This window comes from Labrus mixtus, chromosome 13 (genome assembly GCF_963584025.1).
Source record: "Labrus mixtus chromosome 13, fLabMix1.1, whole genome shotgun sequence".
In the NCBI taxonomy this organism is placed as follows: domain Eukaryota; kingdom Metazoa; phylum Chordata; class Actinopteri; order Labriformes; family Labridae; genus Labrus; species Labrus mixtus.
The window spans coordinates 4208352-4227311 of NC_083624.1; the positions used below are offsets into that span (position 1 = coordinate 4208352).

Genomic DNA, 18960 nt, shown 5'->3' on the forward strand with positions numbered 1-18960 from the left:
TTCAACAATCACAAAAGGTGCATATCGCCACCTACTGTGTGGGAGTGTTTACTATTTAACAGGGCAGGTTTGACAATGAAAAAGTCATGCGTTTTTCCTTTTAATTAGGTTATTATTTAATGTTGAAACTTGGATTTGTAAATTATAATGCAAATTAGATTATTTAATATAAATTGTATTTATGAGATAATCCTTTATTGATCCCACAACGGGGAAATGTACAGTGTTATTATAATAATAATAGACTTTATTTGGCATGGACATCACAGATACATTGGACGAACCAGATGCATTGTTTAAGTGTTTTAGCAAGCATGCTTGTTCTCAACACCTGTCCACAGGAGTATGGAGGACGAGACCTGACAAAAGTATAAATAAATAAATGTATAAATAAATACTGGAATAAATAAATAAAAGAATGAATAAATAAATAATTAAATGCGTGAATTAATAAATAAAAACTGGTAAATAAATGGGACATAAATAATTAAATGTCTTAAATTTATTTCTACATTTATTTATTTATTTATTTATACTTTTGTCAGGTCTCGTCCTCCATACAGGAGGCTTTTGAAAGGAAAACAATTAAGATAGGGAGAAAAGCGATAAAACAGAGAAAACAATAAGGAGAGAATAAATAAATAGACTTAAACCGTAGAGCAAAGGCAGCATGATCAAACAATAAACCAAGTTACAGCAGCAAAGAGCAAAGATTGCAAACAAAAAGTGAACATTTTAAAAAATATAGATCAGCTGAGAGCTGCAGTTTTGACAAAAATGTAGTCAGAATATTCAGTGTAACACAGATATGCACATAAAGTGTAACATGTTATTGCACAAAGTGGTTTGATAAACATAATATAACATTAATATAACATTATTATTGCACAAGATCAGAGTTAATTGTGTGTGTGTGTGTGTTTTGTGACCTACTTGCAGCAGGCTTGGTTAAACAGCAGCATGAATTAAATAATTCACACATTTCTGAAAATTAAAAAGCATTTCTCTTAATGCATTTTAATTTTTACAGCTGGTGGAGAGAGAGGCCTCTAAGCCAAAGAGGGACAACAACCCCCCCGTCTGGCAATTTTATGTAGGTGCTATACACAGATTTGGATGAAGTGAGTTATTTTGAATTTACAAAAATCTACAAAAAAATAGATTAAATTTAAATTAAATTAAATTTAAATTAAATTTACTAAAACTTACACGGATTTTGAATGAGTGAGTGATTTCGGACACAGCCACGGTTATGAATCTGGAACGGTCCACTGTTGAGTTTATTCTGGGGGGTAGCACATTATAGAAATATTTAATTTCTGCCTAAACAGAACCGTTACACAGCTACTTATGAGACGGAGAACACACATTTATGCACTAAATATTTTGTACTTGTCTATTTTTGTAACGAGGTACTGAAAAGTGGAGGGGGTTTTCTGGTTTATGAAAAACAAAGTACCCCTGCAAAATGTCGTGGTCCACTTTCCTTTGCGGAAGCGCTTTGCAGCTGTCAAAGAGATTTTTGGTAAATCACTTTCAGCTCACAGTTGAACGGGAAATATCTGCAGAAGTTCAAGATGGACTGTCCACGCTGGTTGCCCCTTGAGTCGAATCCAGAAGTATGTTTTGATTCTATTTCTTCTGTTTGTTTTGTTGAATCGATGTCATTCATTCTCAAGCATATGAGAGGAAGCTAACCTGCAGCTAACAGTGAGAACAAAAGCTGAAACCCGGTGTGGCTTCATTTCTTAAACTTAAAGCAATTTTATTAATGTGTTTATGTCTTTTCATTTCAGGTCATGACCAAGGTAAGTACTCATTTTGACTAAATTTGATAACAATTATGTTTGAGCAATAAGCTGCAGAGGCATAAAGTAAGGCCTACCCTGAGGTGACGCAACGTAACGTTAGCATTCACATATAAGTGTTTTAATGTTTTATTGTTTTATAAAATAATGACAGGCGGCAGGCAAAGGAATAAAAATATTTTTAAAAATATATATAACAATGTGTTTCTAGCAGCACTCTGTAATTGTATGTATAAAATAACACATTTAAATGCTATACAACAGTTTTTGTCATCTATCTGATGATTTAGCAAATTAACTGCTGACAAATTAAGATTAAAAACTTAATTAAGCCAAGACTTCAATTCGATGTAGATGTAATCCAAGTTTAATAACCAGACTGTTGAGAAGTAAGTAAAACTTTATTTGTGTAGCACTTTTAATACACTCAACTAGCTTCTCAAATAAAAACAATCAAACAATTTTTACAGTGAGATAATGTACATACTTTTACTTTTATTTGTTTTTTATTTATTTTGTTTTTTATTATTATTTTTTTTATTTTTTTTTTTTGTATCTATTTTTTTGTACATTCTTAATCTTTTACAATTTTTTAAAATTGTTTCTTTTATTATTTTTATTATTTTTTTATTTTTTAAATCTATTTTTTTGTACATTCTTAATTTTTCTATTCATATTTAAATTGTGTCCTGTGTTCACTTTTTGTTTGCAATCTTTGCTCTTTGCTGCTGTAACACTGTACATTTCCCTGTTGTGGGATAAATAAAGGATTATCTTATCTTATAATAGATAATCTAAATGGGTTGGATGTTTTCAGACTTTCTTTGTCCACAAAAAAAAAAATCTGTTAAATTGTATCCATTCTTAGACGGCAGTTTTGCAAATCTCTATCTTACATGAAAACATGGAATTTGCTCTTATGAGGAAGTCGGTGCTTTCCAATTGTTAGACTGCAAGTGTACAGTTCCAGCCAATACACATTAAGTCAGCTGATTATGAGAACTGTATCTCATATCAGGCAAGCATCAGGTACACAATCAAATTTACCATAATAAATGCGTAAAAAATATTTCCTTTCAAAGAAAAGGACCAGAAACTATAATTTCCATGAAACTTCTTTTGAGATAATTAGGAAATAAATTGTTTGTTTTTTAAACATAGCATTTAGAGTATTTATTGGAGATTAATGGCAATTATTTGACTTTTCAATTGTATGTTTACAACATGTCTATGGCTCAGATTCTTGCCTTTTGGGGGGTTTGGTAGGACTCAGTTATTTCTGCTGTAAATCATAAAACTTGACTTTTATCTTAAATTGCTGGGGCAAACTTTTATTTTTATTTTTGAATGCATTAAAATTGACTGTCATCTTTGTGTAGTTTGTGAATTGCTTGGGTATGAAACCAACCTGGCAATTTGGAGATGTGTATGGACTGGATCCAGAGCTTCTGAGCATGGTACCAAGACCGGTGTGCGCAGTGCTGCTCCTCTTCCCCGTGACTGAGAAGGTACTTGTTATTACTCCCAACAGCTTTGACATAAAATGGGCTTATTGTACATTTGTGAACAATACAGTATGTCTCCATTATTTTTGTGTGTGCATGTTTGAAACATAAATTCTGCACATGTTGTACAGACCCATGTTTATGCCATAAGAAACCCTGTTCATGAAATGTCTGTTCTCTCCTGTCTCTGTTCAGTATGAGGCCTTCAAGCAAGAAGAGGAAGAGAAACTGAAGGATCAACGACAGGAGGTTTCTCCTGATGTCTACTTCATCAAGCAAACTATTGGAAACGCATGTGGAACAATAGGATTAATCCATGCAGTGGCAAACAACCAGGCTCACCTGGAATTCGGTGTGTAGTAGTTATTCCATTTATGTCCTATGCAGCATTAGAAATGTGATTATTTGATGGTAATATGTGACAAGGCTTTTTCATTCTAAACTCATGGTTACATATTTTTTTAGGAATAGAACTTAGTTTTAGACCTTGAAAAGATTTATCTTGGTCAAGTATTCTCCCATTGCACTATAAGTGTATCAACCTACAGTATAATCCAAACACGTTTTTCCTTGCAGACATTTCTTTCTTCCAGGTCTTACTGTTTGTTATCCTTTCTCCTCAGAGTCCGACTCGCCTCTGAAGAAGTTTATTGAACAAACCACCAAAATGACTGCGGAGGAAAGGGCCACGTTCCTGGAAAAAGATGAGGTAAGAGACGGATGAGACGATGACGTTTTTAGAGATACAAAGAAAAGACTTAATTGAGTCCTCGATCTTTTCACAACAACAAATTATGAGGTTGGAAATTTTGTTCTGATCTTTTAATCAGTCAGGGGGAGAGGACAAAACTAAAAGTTACTAAAATTCAATTAAACGGTTGATAATTGTGAAATTGTGTCACATGTTACATCAAGTATTGATGCACCGAACCTGGGGGGACAGGGCCTTCTCAATAGCTGCTCCCTCCCTCTGGAACTCACTCCCAACACACATTCAACACTGCACCGACCCTCCTACTTTCAAATCACTGATCAAAACTCACCTCTGTAAACAAGCTTTTAATGTATGATTGTGATGTGTTTTCTGTAGTTTTACCTTTTATTGTTGTTATCTTTTATGATTTGTGTGTAATGTTGCAATGTCTGTTAGTCTGTCCTTACTGTGCTGTTCTTTCTGTTTTAAACTATTGTAAAGTGGCTTTGAGTTTTTTTAAAAGCGCTTATAAATAAAATGTATTATTATTATTATTTAAGTATGAAATAGACCAATAAAACGATCATGAACTACAAAACTAAAATGTGCATTACTGTCAAGTCATGGGCTTCTTTTCCTTCTTTGTGTTTCAGAGTATACGTGTGACACATGAATCCAGTGCACAGGAGGGACAGACTGAGGTTTGTGTTGAGTTTCACGTGGTCTCTGCTGACCGAGGAGGCTTCTGACAAATATAAAAAAAACTGCTTTTTGTTGCATATCGTTAACTTCACAGCCTCAGAGAACTTAATGTGGATTTCTTGTCTTTTGCAGGCCCCGAGTTTGGACGAGAAAGTGAACCTGCATTTTATAGCTTTTGTGAATGTCGGAGGACATTTATATGAGCTGGGTGAGTTAACTACTGCTGATGTATGTGTATATAAACTATATGTACAGTAGTTGTATTTGTCACATTGTTGATGGCAGTAGTTTTAATTTCACGTTTTTGTCATATCTAGATGGTCGGAAGCCTTTCCCTATTGTCCACGGAAAAACTTCAGAAGATACTGTCCTCGAGGTAAGACAAAGAAACAAATCAAGGTCACAGAAATAAACTCTTTGGATTGGAGAGATGAGTTGGAAATCGTAATTTACGTGATTTGTCGGATTCCCCCCCCCCCCCCGCAGGACGCCGTAGCCGTTTGTAAGGTCTTCATGGCTCGTGACCCTCAAGAGGTTCGTTTCACCATCATCGCTCTCTCCAAAGATTCCTACTGAGGAAACTCCATCACGAAAGAAAAAAAGATGAAGCATGACTGCCAAACATTCTCAAGTGCTGACTTAATCCGAAACTACAATTCTTTTCTCAATGCTTTAGCAAAGTGATTGGAGGGAAATACTTAAATGTCAGGGAAATCATTCTAAGGAACTTTCTTGCGGTACATCACTTGTTGTTGGTGTGAGAATGTCGGGTGCTGCTTTGCGACTTAAAAAGTATTTCTTGTTCAGATCAAAATCTTCCAGTTCCTTACTTGCGAAGACATCTCCCATCACTGTCAAACAGATGATAGCTGTACAACATACACACTGCACTAAAGTCTGTTTACATGGCTTGTTTGGCTTTTCAGTTTAAACAACTTTCCACGTCGCTGAGGGGACTTTTGATGTCGAGGCGTTTCTGATCATGTGTCTCACCACTTGGTTCAAAACCTGAGGAGGAAAGACATTTTGCTATAGGCTCTTATTTAAGTCATGGCTTTGACTCAAACGATAAGCTTGATGCTGTTATATGCAGTAATGATGTTATGTAACGCTAATTAAAGAAATAAAAATGTCTCCTGTAAGCGAGGCTCCTTGAAAAGTGCAGACTGTACATCCGTGCGGAAGGTGCCTACATTTTTGTAATAGGAATCCAATTCTGTCAAATAAAAGGCAAATTTGATAAAAGTCGCACTTGTGGATCTTCTGTGTAACACGAAACATCTCTTCACCTGCTGCTCTTCAAAAGAGTTTCAAAAAGTCATTTGGCGCACTGGTTGACATTCTCAACAACTGAAACTGAAAAAATGGTTAAACACTTTTATTGCAATCAGGAATGTGCCCACAACTGTCGCAGAGAAGAGATCGCCTTAATTGTGCCTCGTCTTCTTTACATGAATAAGCCTGTCCCCTGCAGTTTTGCAAATCTCTATCTTACATGAAAACAGAAAACATGAAATTTGCTCTTATGAGGAAGTCGGTGCTTTCCAATTGTTAGACTGCAAGTGTACAGTTTCAGCAAATACACATTAAGTCAGCTGATTATGAGAACTGTATCTCATATCAGGCAAGCATCAGGTACACAATCAAATTTACCATAAATATTAAATTTCAAAGAAAAGGACCAGAAAATATAACTTCCGTGAAACTTCTTTTGAGATAATTAGAATTTTTTTTTACATAGCATTTAGAGTATTTATTGGAGATTAATGGCAATTATTTGACTTTTCAATTGTGTGTTTATAACATGTCTGACATGTCTTACTGACATTGTTCCCTTTTTTCTAGATCCTTGCTTGTGTTGTTCTTACTCTCTGATGTACGTCGCTTTGGATAAAAGCGTCTGCTAAGTGAATTGTAGAATTGTAGAACATGTCAATGGCTCAGATTCTTGCCTTTTGGGGGATTTGGTAGGACTCAGTTATTTCTGCTGTTAATCATAAAACTTGACTTATAGCTTAAATTGCTGGGGCAAACTTTTTTTATTTTTGAATGCGTGAAGCAGAACATCTTCTGACGTCGGGCAGTCCTACACAGAGGAATTTTTGACTTGTCTTAAATCGACTCCTAGTGATGCCTTATTTTAGCTCAGATAAAGTTTGGAATGCATCCCACGGACTGATCAGGGGTTGTTTTTTTTTTTTTGCCTTCATCCTTTCCACTGACGGTAAGGAACAGATCTCTTCAGGGCCAATATGAACAGGAAGAGTGACTACAGCAAGCAGAAACCTGTTCCTATGCTCACACCAGAGACCTGACTATTGATCTTTTAGGCCATGTGATTTGCTAAGTCATTAACAACTTTAAGGCTGAACTTTAAGGTAAACCACATCTAAAGTTTCTACTGATGTGTGTCATGTTTATGTAATGTGGGCCTAACCTTAGATGAACATTTTAAAAGAAAAGTTATCAGGAGGAAAAACATCTTTGCCTATCCGCCTCAATATTCTTGAGCGCCTCCTACTTAAACCTGAGATCCTGTTAGTCTTGGCAATTACATTTGGCCTTGAATACTTGTCATGCTTTCAAAATCAGCACAGCTGAAATATAGTTTTCTTGTGTCTATACACAAGAGAGGATTGAGCACCAAACAGGAGAGTCACTCTTATACTGGCTGTCTGCTGCCCGCCTGTTTCTTGGAATAAGGAAACATAAGAGGGAAGAAGATGACAAGAAGGGTAACTTGAGTAATTCTTTTTTTCCCCACTTCTTTTCCAGAAAAAAAGACACATGAATATGTATTTTTAATAAAACATCATGATCAGGCCAATATGTTTAATAAAGATGTAAAAAAAAGTGGTCATGTTATATTATTAATAATGAATCAAAAGCTATTGTACTGTCAAATACAATTCTATATATGATAACAAGTTTAAAATAAAAATACAGTTTAATCTTCAAAATTAACAAATAAATGTACAATATAATTTAACTTTATAATTCAAAGATACACACAAGATTGTACAATGATGTGATGCTTTCATATTGTTACATTTTTGCACTAAATCATTAGTTTTAAGGTCATGCAGTTCAGCATTATCACCGCTGGGGGGCGGTGCAGGAAAGAGAGTTGTTAAGAAAGGAAAAACTCCTTCAAGTAGAAAAGTTTTCACTGAGACTGAAACTTTCTTTGCTTGTTGTCCATATGTCCACACTCCTCTTCTGGGTGTTATTTTGTTCTGAGTGAACGCTTTTTTTTTTATTGGATATATGATTCGGTATGGGAAGGAAATGTTTCCGAGCAGCAGTGGAAAACCTGGGATGAAACGACTTTAGAAACCTCAAACGTTCACCTGGAAGCCGCGCACGGAGAGACCCTTGGGTGGTCCTCGAACCCCGCTTTGGAAACGACCCTGCCCCTGCCTCCACTTCATGCAGCTTCTGAAGGTAGAAAGTCAGTTCTTTTAGGGAGCTCAGGTCGACTCGTTTTTTACCGCTGCATAGGTGGAGCAGTGTGGAATTATCTACCTAAGAAAAACCAACCCACGGCGCAGGTGTGTCGGATGAAAGAACAGGTAAGCAGCAGCAGAGGGAGAAACAGTGATGCAGAGGGAATGTGTTTCTGTTACACCTTGCATTGATTCACTGATGAGCTCTATGAACAATAGACGACATTTCTCATGCATGAGTGTGATTATAAGTGCGCCCCTGCCCTTCTGCACACTGCTGGACGGGTTTTTATTTATAAGTGTCTGCTTTTGTGAACTTTCTCACATTTGTATTCACTGGATATTTTTTTTTTACCTTTCACATGCGGTGTCACTGCTAGGAAGCCATTGGACATTCTCCGGAGCAGCTCGGGATAATACGCGTTTTGTGATGGAGTGGCGTGAGCAGTCTGCTGTCAGCAGTGATGAAGCCTACTTGGAGGCGCAGAGGTGGATTGAGGTAAGCAGAAACTTCCAAAATGACCTTTTTCTTGACGTGTTTTAAGTGCTCTAGCTTTAAAAATCACAAAAAAAAGTTGAATAATCCGAATATGACAATCCAGGAAAGTGTTGTCTCTATTATGTTCTTTCTGCTTGAAGGCTTAATCTCATGTATGATGACAGCATTACTCAGAAAGACTAATATGGTGGTAAAAATGTGCTTTTCTTTCCCATACATTCCATAAGTATGCTGTCTAACTATAACTTTAGATTTGTCTGCTTCACACTTCAGGGAATTGAATCTTTGAAAGAGATGAAAACAGAAAAGTGTCACTCTTGATCTCAAGTCTTAAGTTGCTGCATCACTATATTATGTCTGTGTTATCATCATGTGGCTTTAAACCATTCCAAGCGTTCTCATTGAGTACAGCTACATGGATCCTGACCCATTTTTCTAGACAGTTGTCTTACTGCCTCAGATCTTTAACGCAGACCTGCTATTTAACTTTGTATGTTTCCAAAGGCTGTAAGGCTACAGTTACAAGCATTTAACTCAGCAGAGCAATTAAGGAAATCTTTTATAAATGATCTAAGTTGTTGAACCTGACGCCTACTGTAAGCACAGGTCAACCTGGATAATTACACTGACTGAATGTCAACTTAGTTTTTGGCACTTATTATAAAATGTCATGCACAGGAAGTTTAAAAGTTCCAGGTTACTTCAGGTGTTAGTAATGACTACAAAATAAAACAGGCACATTCATGGAAAACATGTAATGTGATGGGCAAAAAAAATGCAGTTTTTATGATCCTTCTCAGGGCATAAATAACGACTAACCACCAAAATCTTTCCGACAGTCCCTTTTTGACTCCCATAATGTCAAACTATGTAAAGTTTTCCGTCCAACTTCCAGCCACACTCTCGTTCGTTCTTTTCTTTCTTTACAAGCGAAGTGAAATTATGTTTCCTTCTCCTCCTCAGCGGGGAGGCGTGGAGAGCTGCGGCATGGCGGTAGCTAAACAAATATTGTTCTAATTTCACGAGGAGGGAATCTGAATGCTTGTGATGTGACATCAGTGTCTCTCGCACTCGCACACTGGCCCATTGTGGTGGCTTTACCTCGTGGAGCTGTGGAGGGAGGAGGTAGATTAGCGGGAGGGGGGGGGGGGAGTAAGGAGGAAGTGAATAGGTATAGGACTATAAGGGTACAAGCCACTGGATGCATTTTTTTTTTAGATATGACAGATTTGGTGTTGTGGAAATAAAAAGAGTAATCAGAGAGGGAGTTCTGGCACGGCTGGGGCAAACAGTTTCCCTTCAAAGAGTGAGCTTTGCGGTTATTGGATTCTGCCCCTGAATGATTAACAAACTGCTCAGCTTCACGGAACTTTAAACAGAACATGTGTGCATGGCGAGGTTGGTGGTATTGTTAAAAAACGAAAATGGTCTGGAGCCTGTCACATGGACGCATTCCTGCATTAGCTGCCATGGCTGTGAACATATTTCCCCCTCAGAGCTGGCCAGCTGTCAGCACAGGGCGCCGCGTCCTGCAACCACAGGGCTCGCTGGAATAATAGAGGTCCTTGTTAATTGGATAGAAAGGCTGTAAGTGTGACTGTTATGACTGTCAAGAACAAGCAGCGTTGTTAATGCAACCCAAAGGTCAGAGGGGCACGCATATGGCCGCCTGTAACACAAACACATGCGGTTATGAAACATTAGTTTACTTTCTGTCACATTATGTCTGATTGACGGCCGTTTCTGCTCCCACCGATGGCGTTAAAGCGGTTGTAGACGGTTATAGTAATAAATCACAAGCAAAGGTACGAGTGCCGGTAACATTATGTCAGTTTTTTTAAACCAGTTTGGCTTGACCCGTATTAGTTCAAAAAATCTTCCACTCATGAAAGGTGTTTCCTGTAATACTTGGAACACCCCTTTAAACAGGTTTTAGGCAGAGTTTCACTAAAGCCATTGATCTAGTTTCAGGTTGTGTAACAACAAAGGCTTTAATCTTTAATCTCCATCAGATTTCAGCTCAACTTTTGATTTTTACTCATTAGCACTTTTTTGTGTGTGTGTCTGGTTGAAATAGTCTGGAATCAAGCAGCCAATAAAAGGCAACACATTCCTCTCAAGTTTGTTTTTTTCTTCAATTTTTCCATGTAACACTGAACCCACTACAGGACTGCTCATGGTGTCCATTAATATTGAACATGTTTGAATTAAGAGAAGAAATTAAAACGTATTTGAATTGTCAATTAATCTGCTGATTGTTTTGTATTTTGTTATGGACTTTTATTTTGTAGTAAAAAATAAATGGTTTGTATGTCATTTGTTTAGTTGAGGTGTAAATACTCTTAAATATTCAGGCAGGATGTTGCTGTCAACTATTAGAATATTGATTTAATGAAGTTGTATGGTCATTCCAGCATTGATGACAATAATAGCAATGAGTTCAAACTATTCAAAATTAAAAACAAAATAAGATGTCATAACAAATAGTCAAACGATATATAGATAAATAAGGCGTAGCTGAATGTGAGTGAGGGGAGAACACCTGCAGGAGATTTACAGTAGTATAATAAAAACAGGTAGCATCATTACACCTGTTTTCAAAACAAACTCAATTCACTCCCCCCTTCAAGTATTCATTCAGTGGCTCAAACATCAAGGGTTAATATCTCACAACATCAAAAAACACATCTCTACATGGTTTATCAGTAATAAGAGAACATGTTTCTGTAATTAACAAAACATGTTTAAATTGTATCAATGTTGTTTGTTTTCCCCTTTTCTCTATTGTTGATGCTGCAGCCCTCGACCCTCATAAATAGCCTTCCGTGACCTCTGTCTCTAAGTTGTTTTTCAAACCGGGATCTGACTGACTGAACCGGTCATTAGTCACCTCATTGTAGCTCCATTCTGTGTATTAACCGTCTTGATTGGGGAGCAATTAGCAACTAGGACGCATGCATTCAGATGTACTCTGGTGAAGCCGAAACCTCACACAAGAAAGCCATTCACTCCAGATTCATGTTGATGCGGGCGCTTTTATTCTGAAATGCTGATGGTGTAGATACCATTCTGTTCCGAAGTGGTATATTTATCTCTTGATAAGATTGCCAAAGTATTTGTAGAATGTCCCAGCTGACCTCACATGACCTATGTCCTGTGCAGAAGGACCAGAGAAGTTTAGGGACAATTAATGGTGGGGGGGGGGGGGGGGGGGGGGGGGGGGGGCTGCACCCGCACAAACCTTGAATACTGATTTGCCTCAGTGCCCTGCATGAATAAACAATGGCTGTGGTCACGGACCCAGAGACTCCTCAATTTTACCGAGAAACCATTCTTGGTTCCCGGCAATAATAATAATAATGAATTTCACACATGTTTGGGAACTCTTTAACCCTCCAGACCCAAATGAAACTCACCTAGATCCCTCACTTAAATACATATTCATTGACCCAATACAACAAACTGATTGGAATCAACCACTTCAGATTAAAGCTCCTGTGAGGAGTTTTTTATCTGGTTATGAAACAGGCTGAAATTGATAATGAAGTCTTTTTATGACCTCAAAAAGCAAACCAGACCATGAGCCACATGAAAAATGATTTCTGTATTGTTATAAATAATGCCTGAAACGGCTGCTGGTAGGTGTCAGATAAAGGCCGTAACAGCCTTGAACATATTCCACGGCTAAGACTTTCAGATGGTGATACTTTGGACTGTTTAAAGAAAGCGGGATGAGATTTTTTTTGTGCTCAAAAACATTTATAGAACACAAAATCAGCAAAGAGATAAGATGTACCACTTTGTCCACAGGGGGCGCCAAATCGACATAAATGAAAACATCCACAGAGGAGCTTTAAAGTTATTTTTTAAAAAACACAACTTCATCTTTAATTTGATATGTATATGGCTCCTCACATATGATTTACTTTTATAAAAAAAGCTCTTCTTACAAAAAAAATGCCTAGGTTTGAGTTCGGCCCCTGGCTCCTTTACTGCATGTCATACCCACTCTCTTTCCCTTGTTTCCTATGCCCTATCAAATAAAGCCTCCCCCCCAACAACAAAATCTTGTACTGCATGAAACTAAGACATGTCTGCACCTTTATCCCCCTCAGCAAAGCTCTATAAATGAACAGTTAAGTGATTTTTGGAAATTCATATTAGGAAAGAAAAAACTTTTTGAAGCCATTTTTAATGTTACACAGACGAGCTGTTATTGAAAAACTCTGCCCAGCCTCAAATCTCCCCGTTAAACCAGAGCAGCAGTATGTTGCTGCAGATTAGACTTGTTATCCCACATGGCAGGTTCAACAGGAGAACAGGGGGAGGGGGAGGGGAGGGGAGGGGAGGGGGGCACAGCAGGCTTGGATCTGAGGGGAGTTAATACCTCTAATGATGACGATGGAGAGGAGAAAAGTATTTTGTTACAGCCAGATTAGTGCCAGGGAGGGCCCCACATTAAACACATAGACTGGGGAGATAATGTCTTGTTTTTCCTTTTCAGTCTGTTGGCTGATGTCATGTGTAATCTCTAAGAGGGGGAACATCAAAGTAAAAAAACACCTGAAGGCTGCAAGAAGGGATTAGAGTGAACGTCCTGTTTCTGCCTGTACTGTCTGTTTGCATGCATTCTGCTGCCCCCACATACATAGAACAGTAGGGGTCAGGATTTCATATGCCAAGTGCTGCAGCGCCTCACTGATCACACACTCAGTATGTGTGTGTGTGCTTGTGCGTCTGTAGCTTTGTGTTCTTAGCTGTGTTTTCAAACCTTAAATGATCAGGGGGTTTTTTTCAATTGAAGATTAAGAGGGCTGAGATAACATTGTGTAATCTCGAGGAATGACGAGTATTTAAGGACACAACCATCTCAGGTTTCCCAGGGTGTGTCCTGAGGTGTAACACGACTTTGTTTGAAAATAATAATAGTGTCCTCCACTCAGCCAGTCCGTCTAATTGGCCTGCTTCTAGTTTCTCCTGCCTCCACTTAAAATGACGGCCCGTAGTTAGCGATGGGCGGTAATTGTCCTGGATTCTCTTAAAAGGAAAAGGGCACAAAAACCTAGTAACACGACACATCTCATCAATTTGGTTTTGTAAGACTTGTTGGACTTGTTTTGCATTGTGTGCACACAAGATAGTGTGCAATTTGGTTAATGCCAGCTGTCTCGGCTTACTGTACAGTACGTGTGCTCATCTGCTCTATTTGCCTAGTAAATGAATTGATTTACTTGCAGACCTAAAATCAAACACACACAGAAGGTGAAGTGAGGTAAGTGAAGCTGTACAAAGTGATTTCATACTTCATTACATGCACCCAGTGACCATTTGATAAGGTACACCTATATCTAATACTATATCTAGTGAAATTTATAAGAAACGTCCAAAAGTTTTCAGACATTTTAACAAAAAATACAGCAATTGTATTACTCCACCAGAGGGGTTTCCAGAGGGGTTTCCAGAGGGGTGGCCAGGGGTGGCATGGGCCCCCATTGAAATCTTATTGGCCACCCCAGGTGCCACCCTCAAATCCTTAACTCTGATTGGCTATTTGCCTTGCCAGTGGTGGGACATGTGTTGAAATCCTCTTTTCAGGCTGTGTTGCAACAGGCAGCTCAAGTGTGCAGATGTTTTGTTTGCATTTTTTTTGCCTTTGGACACGCACCTTTTGAAGAATTAGGCTTAGAAGATATATTTGTTGTCATTACCTCATGTGACTTAGACGTTGATGTGATTTCTGCAGACAGAAAGGGTAAATACATGTTCTTCATTCATGTGTGTGCACACAAACTTCAGGCCACCCCCTGCAGGAGTCAGTGCCCCAGTTGGACCACCCTAGTCCAAAAGATCTGGACACGCCCCTGTTCTCCATGTATATTTGTATTTTAGATTTAATCCATTTATCAAAAAACATCTGACTCCACCTTAAACTTAAATTAGACATATAGCACCTTAATTACAAGATTGAACCTGCAGTGCTTTTTTAGTGCAGGATTAAAACAGAACAGTTTAAAAAATAACTAAATAAATACATCAGTTAAAAAAGTTTGACAATTACAATTTTAAAATCCAGTTATTTACACTTAAATGTGAAGAATATATCCCGTAACAATAATATCACCCTAACCCTTACCCTAATATCACCAGTAGTTAACACTTAAAGCAGCAAATGAAGCAGCACCTAAAGCAAAGGGAGTCTTTAAAACAGACTTCTATAAATTGTCAAAAGAGGTTGATCAAATAAAAGTAAATAAATAAATATTCATAAAACAACAAGAGATTTTAATATAATTGTGCAAATTCAGTACATATACTCTTGCAATTGTTTTTAAAGTAAGTACTTGTGTTGGTTTTAGTAGCTCAGGTCCTGATTAGTCAAGACGTTGATGGTGAAAACATTCCAACAAAACGGAGCAGGAAGCTGTTAAGGAGTGGCCTTCAGTATGAATGTGATATGACATAACAAAGCATGTAATACAGATTTCATGTAAGCTACAGTTTGTAGATGTTTTGAAGGGTTCTGTTTGTGTATTGTATGCAGTGTGTTAAAGTGTGTAAGGCTGCACGTCATGCATGCAGTGTGTGTGCATGTTTTCCTGCATAATGACTCTTGGTGTTCCCACGGCGGTGGTTTTGAGATCATGGGAAAGGCATGAGGCTATAACACAGTGCTGTGTTCCTCCACAGCTCCAGATGCTGCCATAGCTTGCCTCTGCGGCTTGGGCAAGCCTGGCTCCAGCACAGATTTAGCACAGCTTCTCGCGTTTTTCCAGCAACTCTTTTCACATCGAAGCAAGGGAAAACAAAGCACTCAGCACCTTCTGAGGAATACCTGAAGAACTCAACTCTCTCCCAGAGACACACTGTAGGAACTCAGGAGGAAATACCTCTGACTTCCTCTGCTACTGTTCTCAACATCCTACCTTTCTTCTCCCAGCCCTCCCCACACTAACCCCACCCCACCTCTCCTCACCCAGCCCCTTCTCGCTATTTCGCTCACTGTTTTTTTTTTTGTTTCCCTTTTTCTTTCCAGGCTGTAACCAAGAAAAAATTCGGGAGCAACGACTTCCGATCAGCACTGGAGAATGGCGTTCTGTTGTGTGAGTAAGTATGCTGCTTTTTCCCAGGCACCTCTCTCCTAAGCCCTACTCATTCATACGGGATCCCTCCGCTCTCCTCCAGCAGGTCTACGTAAGTGTTGCTGATATTTCCCAGGCGGACCCCACGCCGGGTCACTGTTTGTTTGTGAGCCCAATAAAGTGAGCCTCTGTTTTCACGACTGCACAATAGAGGCTGTTATCTGTAGTTTTTTCTTTTGAATGTTTTCAAGCTTCAGATCTGCCCTCTGTGGTCTTGTTTGAGAATATGAAGTGTGATCTATTTTCAGAGGAGTTGTTTTTTTTTGCATGTGTGACAGATGTTAGAGATCTGTGGACGGGCAGAGTGCCCATCCTTACTCTAATTTGAGCTGTGCAGTGAATGGAAAGCTTCTTTCTGAAACCACATTGGGAAGCAAGAGCAGCCTGCTTTCTCATTAGCTCGTCTGCATCAAGAGTTTTGATGAGCAAATTGATCTACGCAGAAATGTCTTTTTATTCAACAACTCCTCCTCTAAGAGTTGTGGCTTTTCTTAGATCTTGGCTGTGTGTGTGTGTGTGTGTGTGTGTGTGTGTGTGTGTGTGTGTGTGTTACAAACAGAGTTAGCATCATGTCCCTTTCTGCATGTGTGTGTGTGTGTGGGATGTTCTGGTGGATGGACATAGTGATGGGATTTGCACGAATCAGCAGGAAGCTGTAATTACAAGCAGCCCCATGCAGAATCTTCCAAACCTCTATTGGCTTCGATTCAGGGGAGAAGCGCTCCATTCTGCTGATTTGAGCACTGACTCCACTGTTCGCTCACTCTCGGGGAACATCAGAGACACTTCCATTCGCAGAGCTGTCCGTGTTTTCTCAGCGTGAGGAAGGGGAAGACGGGAGATTAAATCGCTTTCACCTAGAAACTCAGCGTCCTGTCCCATTGTGTTGTGGTTATCTCGACAGCTTGGGGAGGATTGTTTAGTGTGGGGTCGCACACATGATTATATCCTACTTGGCTGACAGAGTGTTTGTTATCTGATGAAATCATTACAAGTTTCTATTGTTTCACGGCTAAATGAGCAACATAGACCCAAATGCCTTTTGCATTCTTTCTTAACAACTATTGTTTTACCTCCCCCCCCCCCAACATCCCATCCACCCCCAAGTCTGTCTGCTGAGAGAGCAGAAGATAAACACAGTAAAAACAACCAAAACCACTTAACCTGTCAAAAGATTTCATCTTGTGTCGAGATTTAAGATGAAGTTAGTGAAGCCACACACTGTTTTTCTTATTCTTAATTACACGCACATTTAATTTGGTATGTGTAGCTAAAACCATTTCAGCTGATATTAAAATGAAATGTCAAAAAGTTTTCAGTCACTAGAAATGATTATGATCATTTTCTGCAGTTTATCAGTGCAGTAGTGCTTTAACTAAAATACAACAATCTCACTCTTCCATGTCTTCGATGTCCTTCAGATTACATCATCAGATACATTTATAAAACAACTGGTTTTCCAATCTTTGACATCAGATTTATTTTGTAGTGTAAAACCTTTAATGTAAGAATGCAGCCCAGAGTAAATCCAGTGTGTCTGCAGAGAGAGAAGAAGATGAACACTACCTAAACAACTACTGGCCTCTTCACATCTGATGTTGGGTTAGGGTTAGGGCTGTGTATTTCTTCTTCTCTATATTTAGATTTGACTCACAAAACATAACTACGAGTCCATCCAAAGCATTATTGAATGCTACTTGTTACTGCCTCTGTAAAAGCAATCCAATGATACGCTGTGTCTGATGATGTCACATCTTTAAAGGGGTATAGTAGAATTATAGCTCGTAAAATGTGATGATAATCATTCATTTTTTAAGTTACTTTTCATGCTTTAATTCTTCAAATTTGAGGGTTCTGGGGCGCCAGTAGCCTAGTGGTTAGTGTGGGCACCGTATGAGCGGAGGCTGGAGTCCATCAATGGGCGGCCCAGGTTTGAATCTCACCTGTGGCTCCTTTCCTTTTCATATCACTCCCCACTCTCTCTCTCTCTCTCTCTCTCTCTCTCTCTCTCTCTCTCTCCCAATTTCCAACTATATTATCCGCCGTCCTATCTCTCTAATAAAGGCATAAAAAGCCCCAAAAATAAACCTTAAAAACATGTGTTCTTCTCATGTTGGACAATATTCTTCCATTTCTTTTCTTACAAATAGAGCAAATAAGAAATTTTTAAGTGATTCAAAATGTTGTTGGACAAAAAGACATGGGCTCTCAGAGAGCTCCTCGCTTAGCTTAAAACATCCTAGCAAGGGTTCTTAGCCCAGGAGTGATTTAGGAATATTCTCAGAGCACAGTGGACAGAAACATTTATCTTAACGAGGAGGTGATGTACGACACATTTCAAAATCTGTGATTGGTTTAATACAAATACAATCAATTTCTCTTTAGTGAAATGAATTAGATGTAATCATAGAATCTAGTCAGACATTGTGTAATTATGAACACTATGAAATGAACGTCTCTGTGTGATCATTTGTGAGACATACTTTAAATGGCCTACAAAATGTTTGAAATCAGATGCCCACTTGTGCAGCGGCCTCTTCACATGCTGATCATAACATCAGAACGTGAAAGCCTTCATTGCTGATTGGAGGTAACACATGCGGAGAAACTCAACGTGCATGTCTCACACTCTGCACTAAATAAAATCATAGATGGATTGAAATGTCTGCATGAATAATTTTGGCTGATCGGCACCAACTATGAGTCAATAAGAATATTCTTCATGTTGTGTCTGGAGAGCATTTCTCAATTTCCTCCTCAGCCTGAGAAACTCTTAAGCCTGTTAAAAAATCCTCCTCAATGCTCCCAACAGTTTTACAACTTAGGAGCAGCTCTTAAGGGCTGAGAAGCTCGTATCTTTATCAGGATCTTGTCTTAACTTTAAGAAAATGTCACGATTAAAAGAACTTTCTCAGATTTGTGTCACTAGGAGCAACTCTTAGTACATAGGAGGCTTTGTGAATACGGCCCCTGAGGTTTAGTGAATCTTTAAGGACTTTCTTCACAGTTTTCTGGTGTCAGGTTTTATAGAGAAAACATTGAGCAGACTGATCATTAATTAATCGTCCTTAGTTCCTGCCCTATTTCGAGTACTTGGAGTACATTTAGCTTCTAATTCTTTTCAAATTGTTACTTTTTGCAATTCCAAACTGAGTAGTTTTGCACTT

The 18960-nt window shown here is 38.5% G+C and overlaps 2 protein-coding genes across 2 annotated transcripts in view; both read left to right on the top strand.

The window, feature by feature from the left end:
* Positions 1-1471: 1471 nt before the first annotated feature.
* uchl3 (ubiquitin carboxyl-terminal esterase L3 (ubiquitin thiolesterase)) lies at positions 1472-5957 on the top strand. Its single transcript, XM_061053203.1, has 9 exons — positions 1472-1619; positions 1797-1808; positions 3188-3316; positions 3509-3665; positions 3937-4022; positions 4661-4708; positions 4842-4917; positions 5027-5085; positions 5196-5957. The coding sequence occupies exons 1-9, from the start codon at positions 1578-1580 to the stop codon at positions 5283-5285; spliced, it is 699 nt and encodes a 232-aa protein (XP_060909186.1). The 5' UTR covers positions 1472-1577; the 3' UTR covers positions 5286-5957.
* A 2192-nt stretch (positions 5958-8149) lies between these two features.
* Positions 8150-18960, top strand: part of lmo7a (LIM domain 7a) — a 58168-nt gene continuing 47357 nt past the window's right edge. The window contains exons 1-3 of the mRNA XM_061053212.1: positions 8150-8281; positions 8536-8654; positions 15688-15758. Of these exons, the coding sequence (XP_060909195.1) occupies positions 8586-8654; positions 15688-15758 (140 nt within the window). The 5' untranslated portion in view covers positions 8150-8281; positions 8536-8585. The remainder of the gene's footprint in view (positions 8282-8535; positions 8655-15687; positions 15759-18960) is intronic.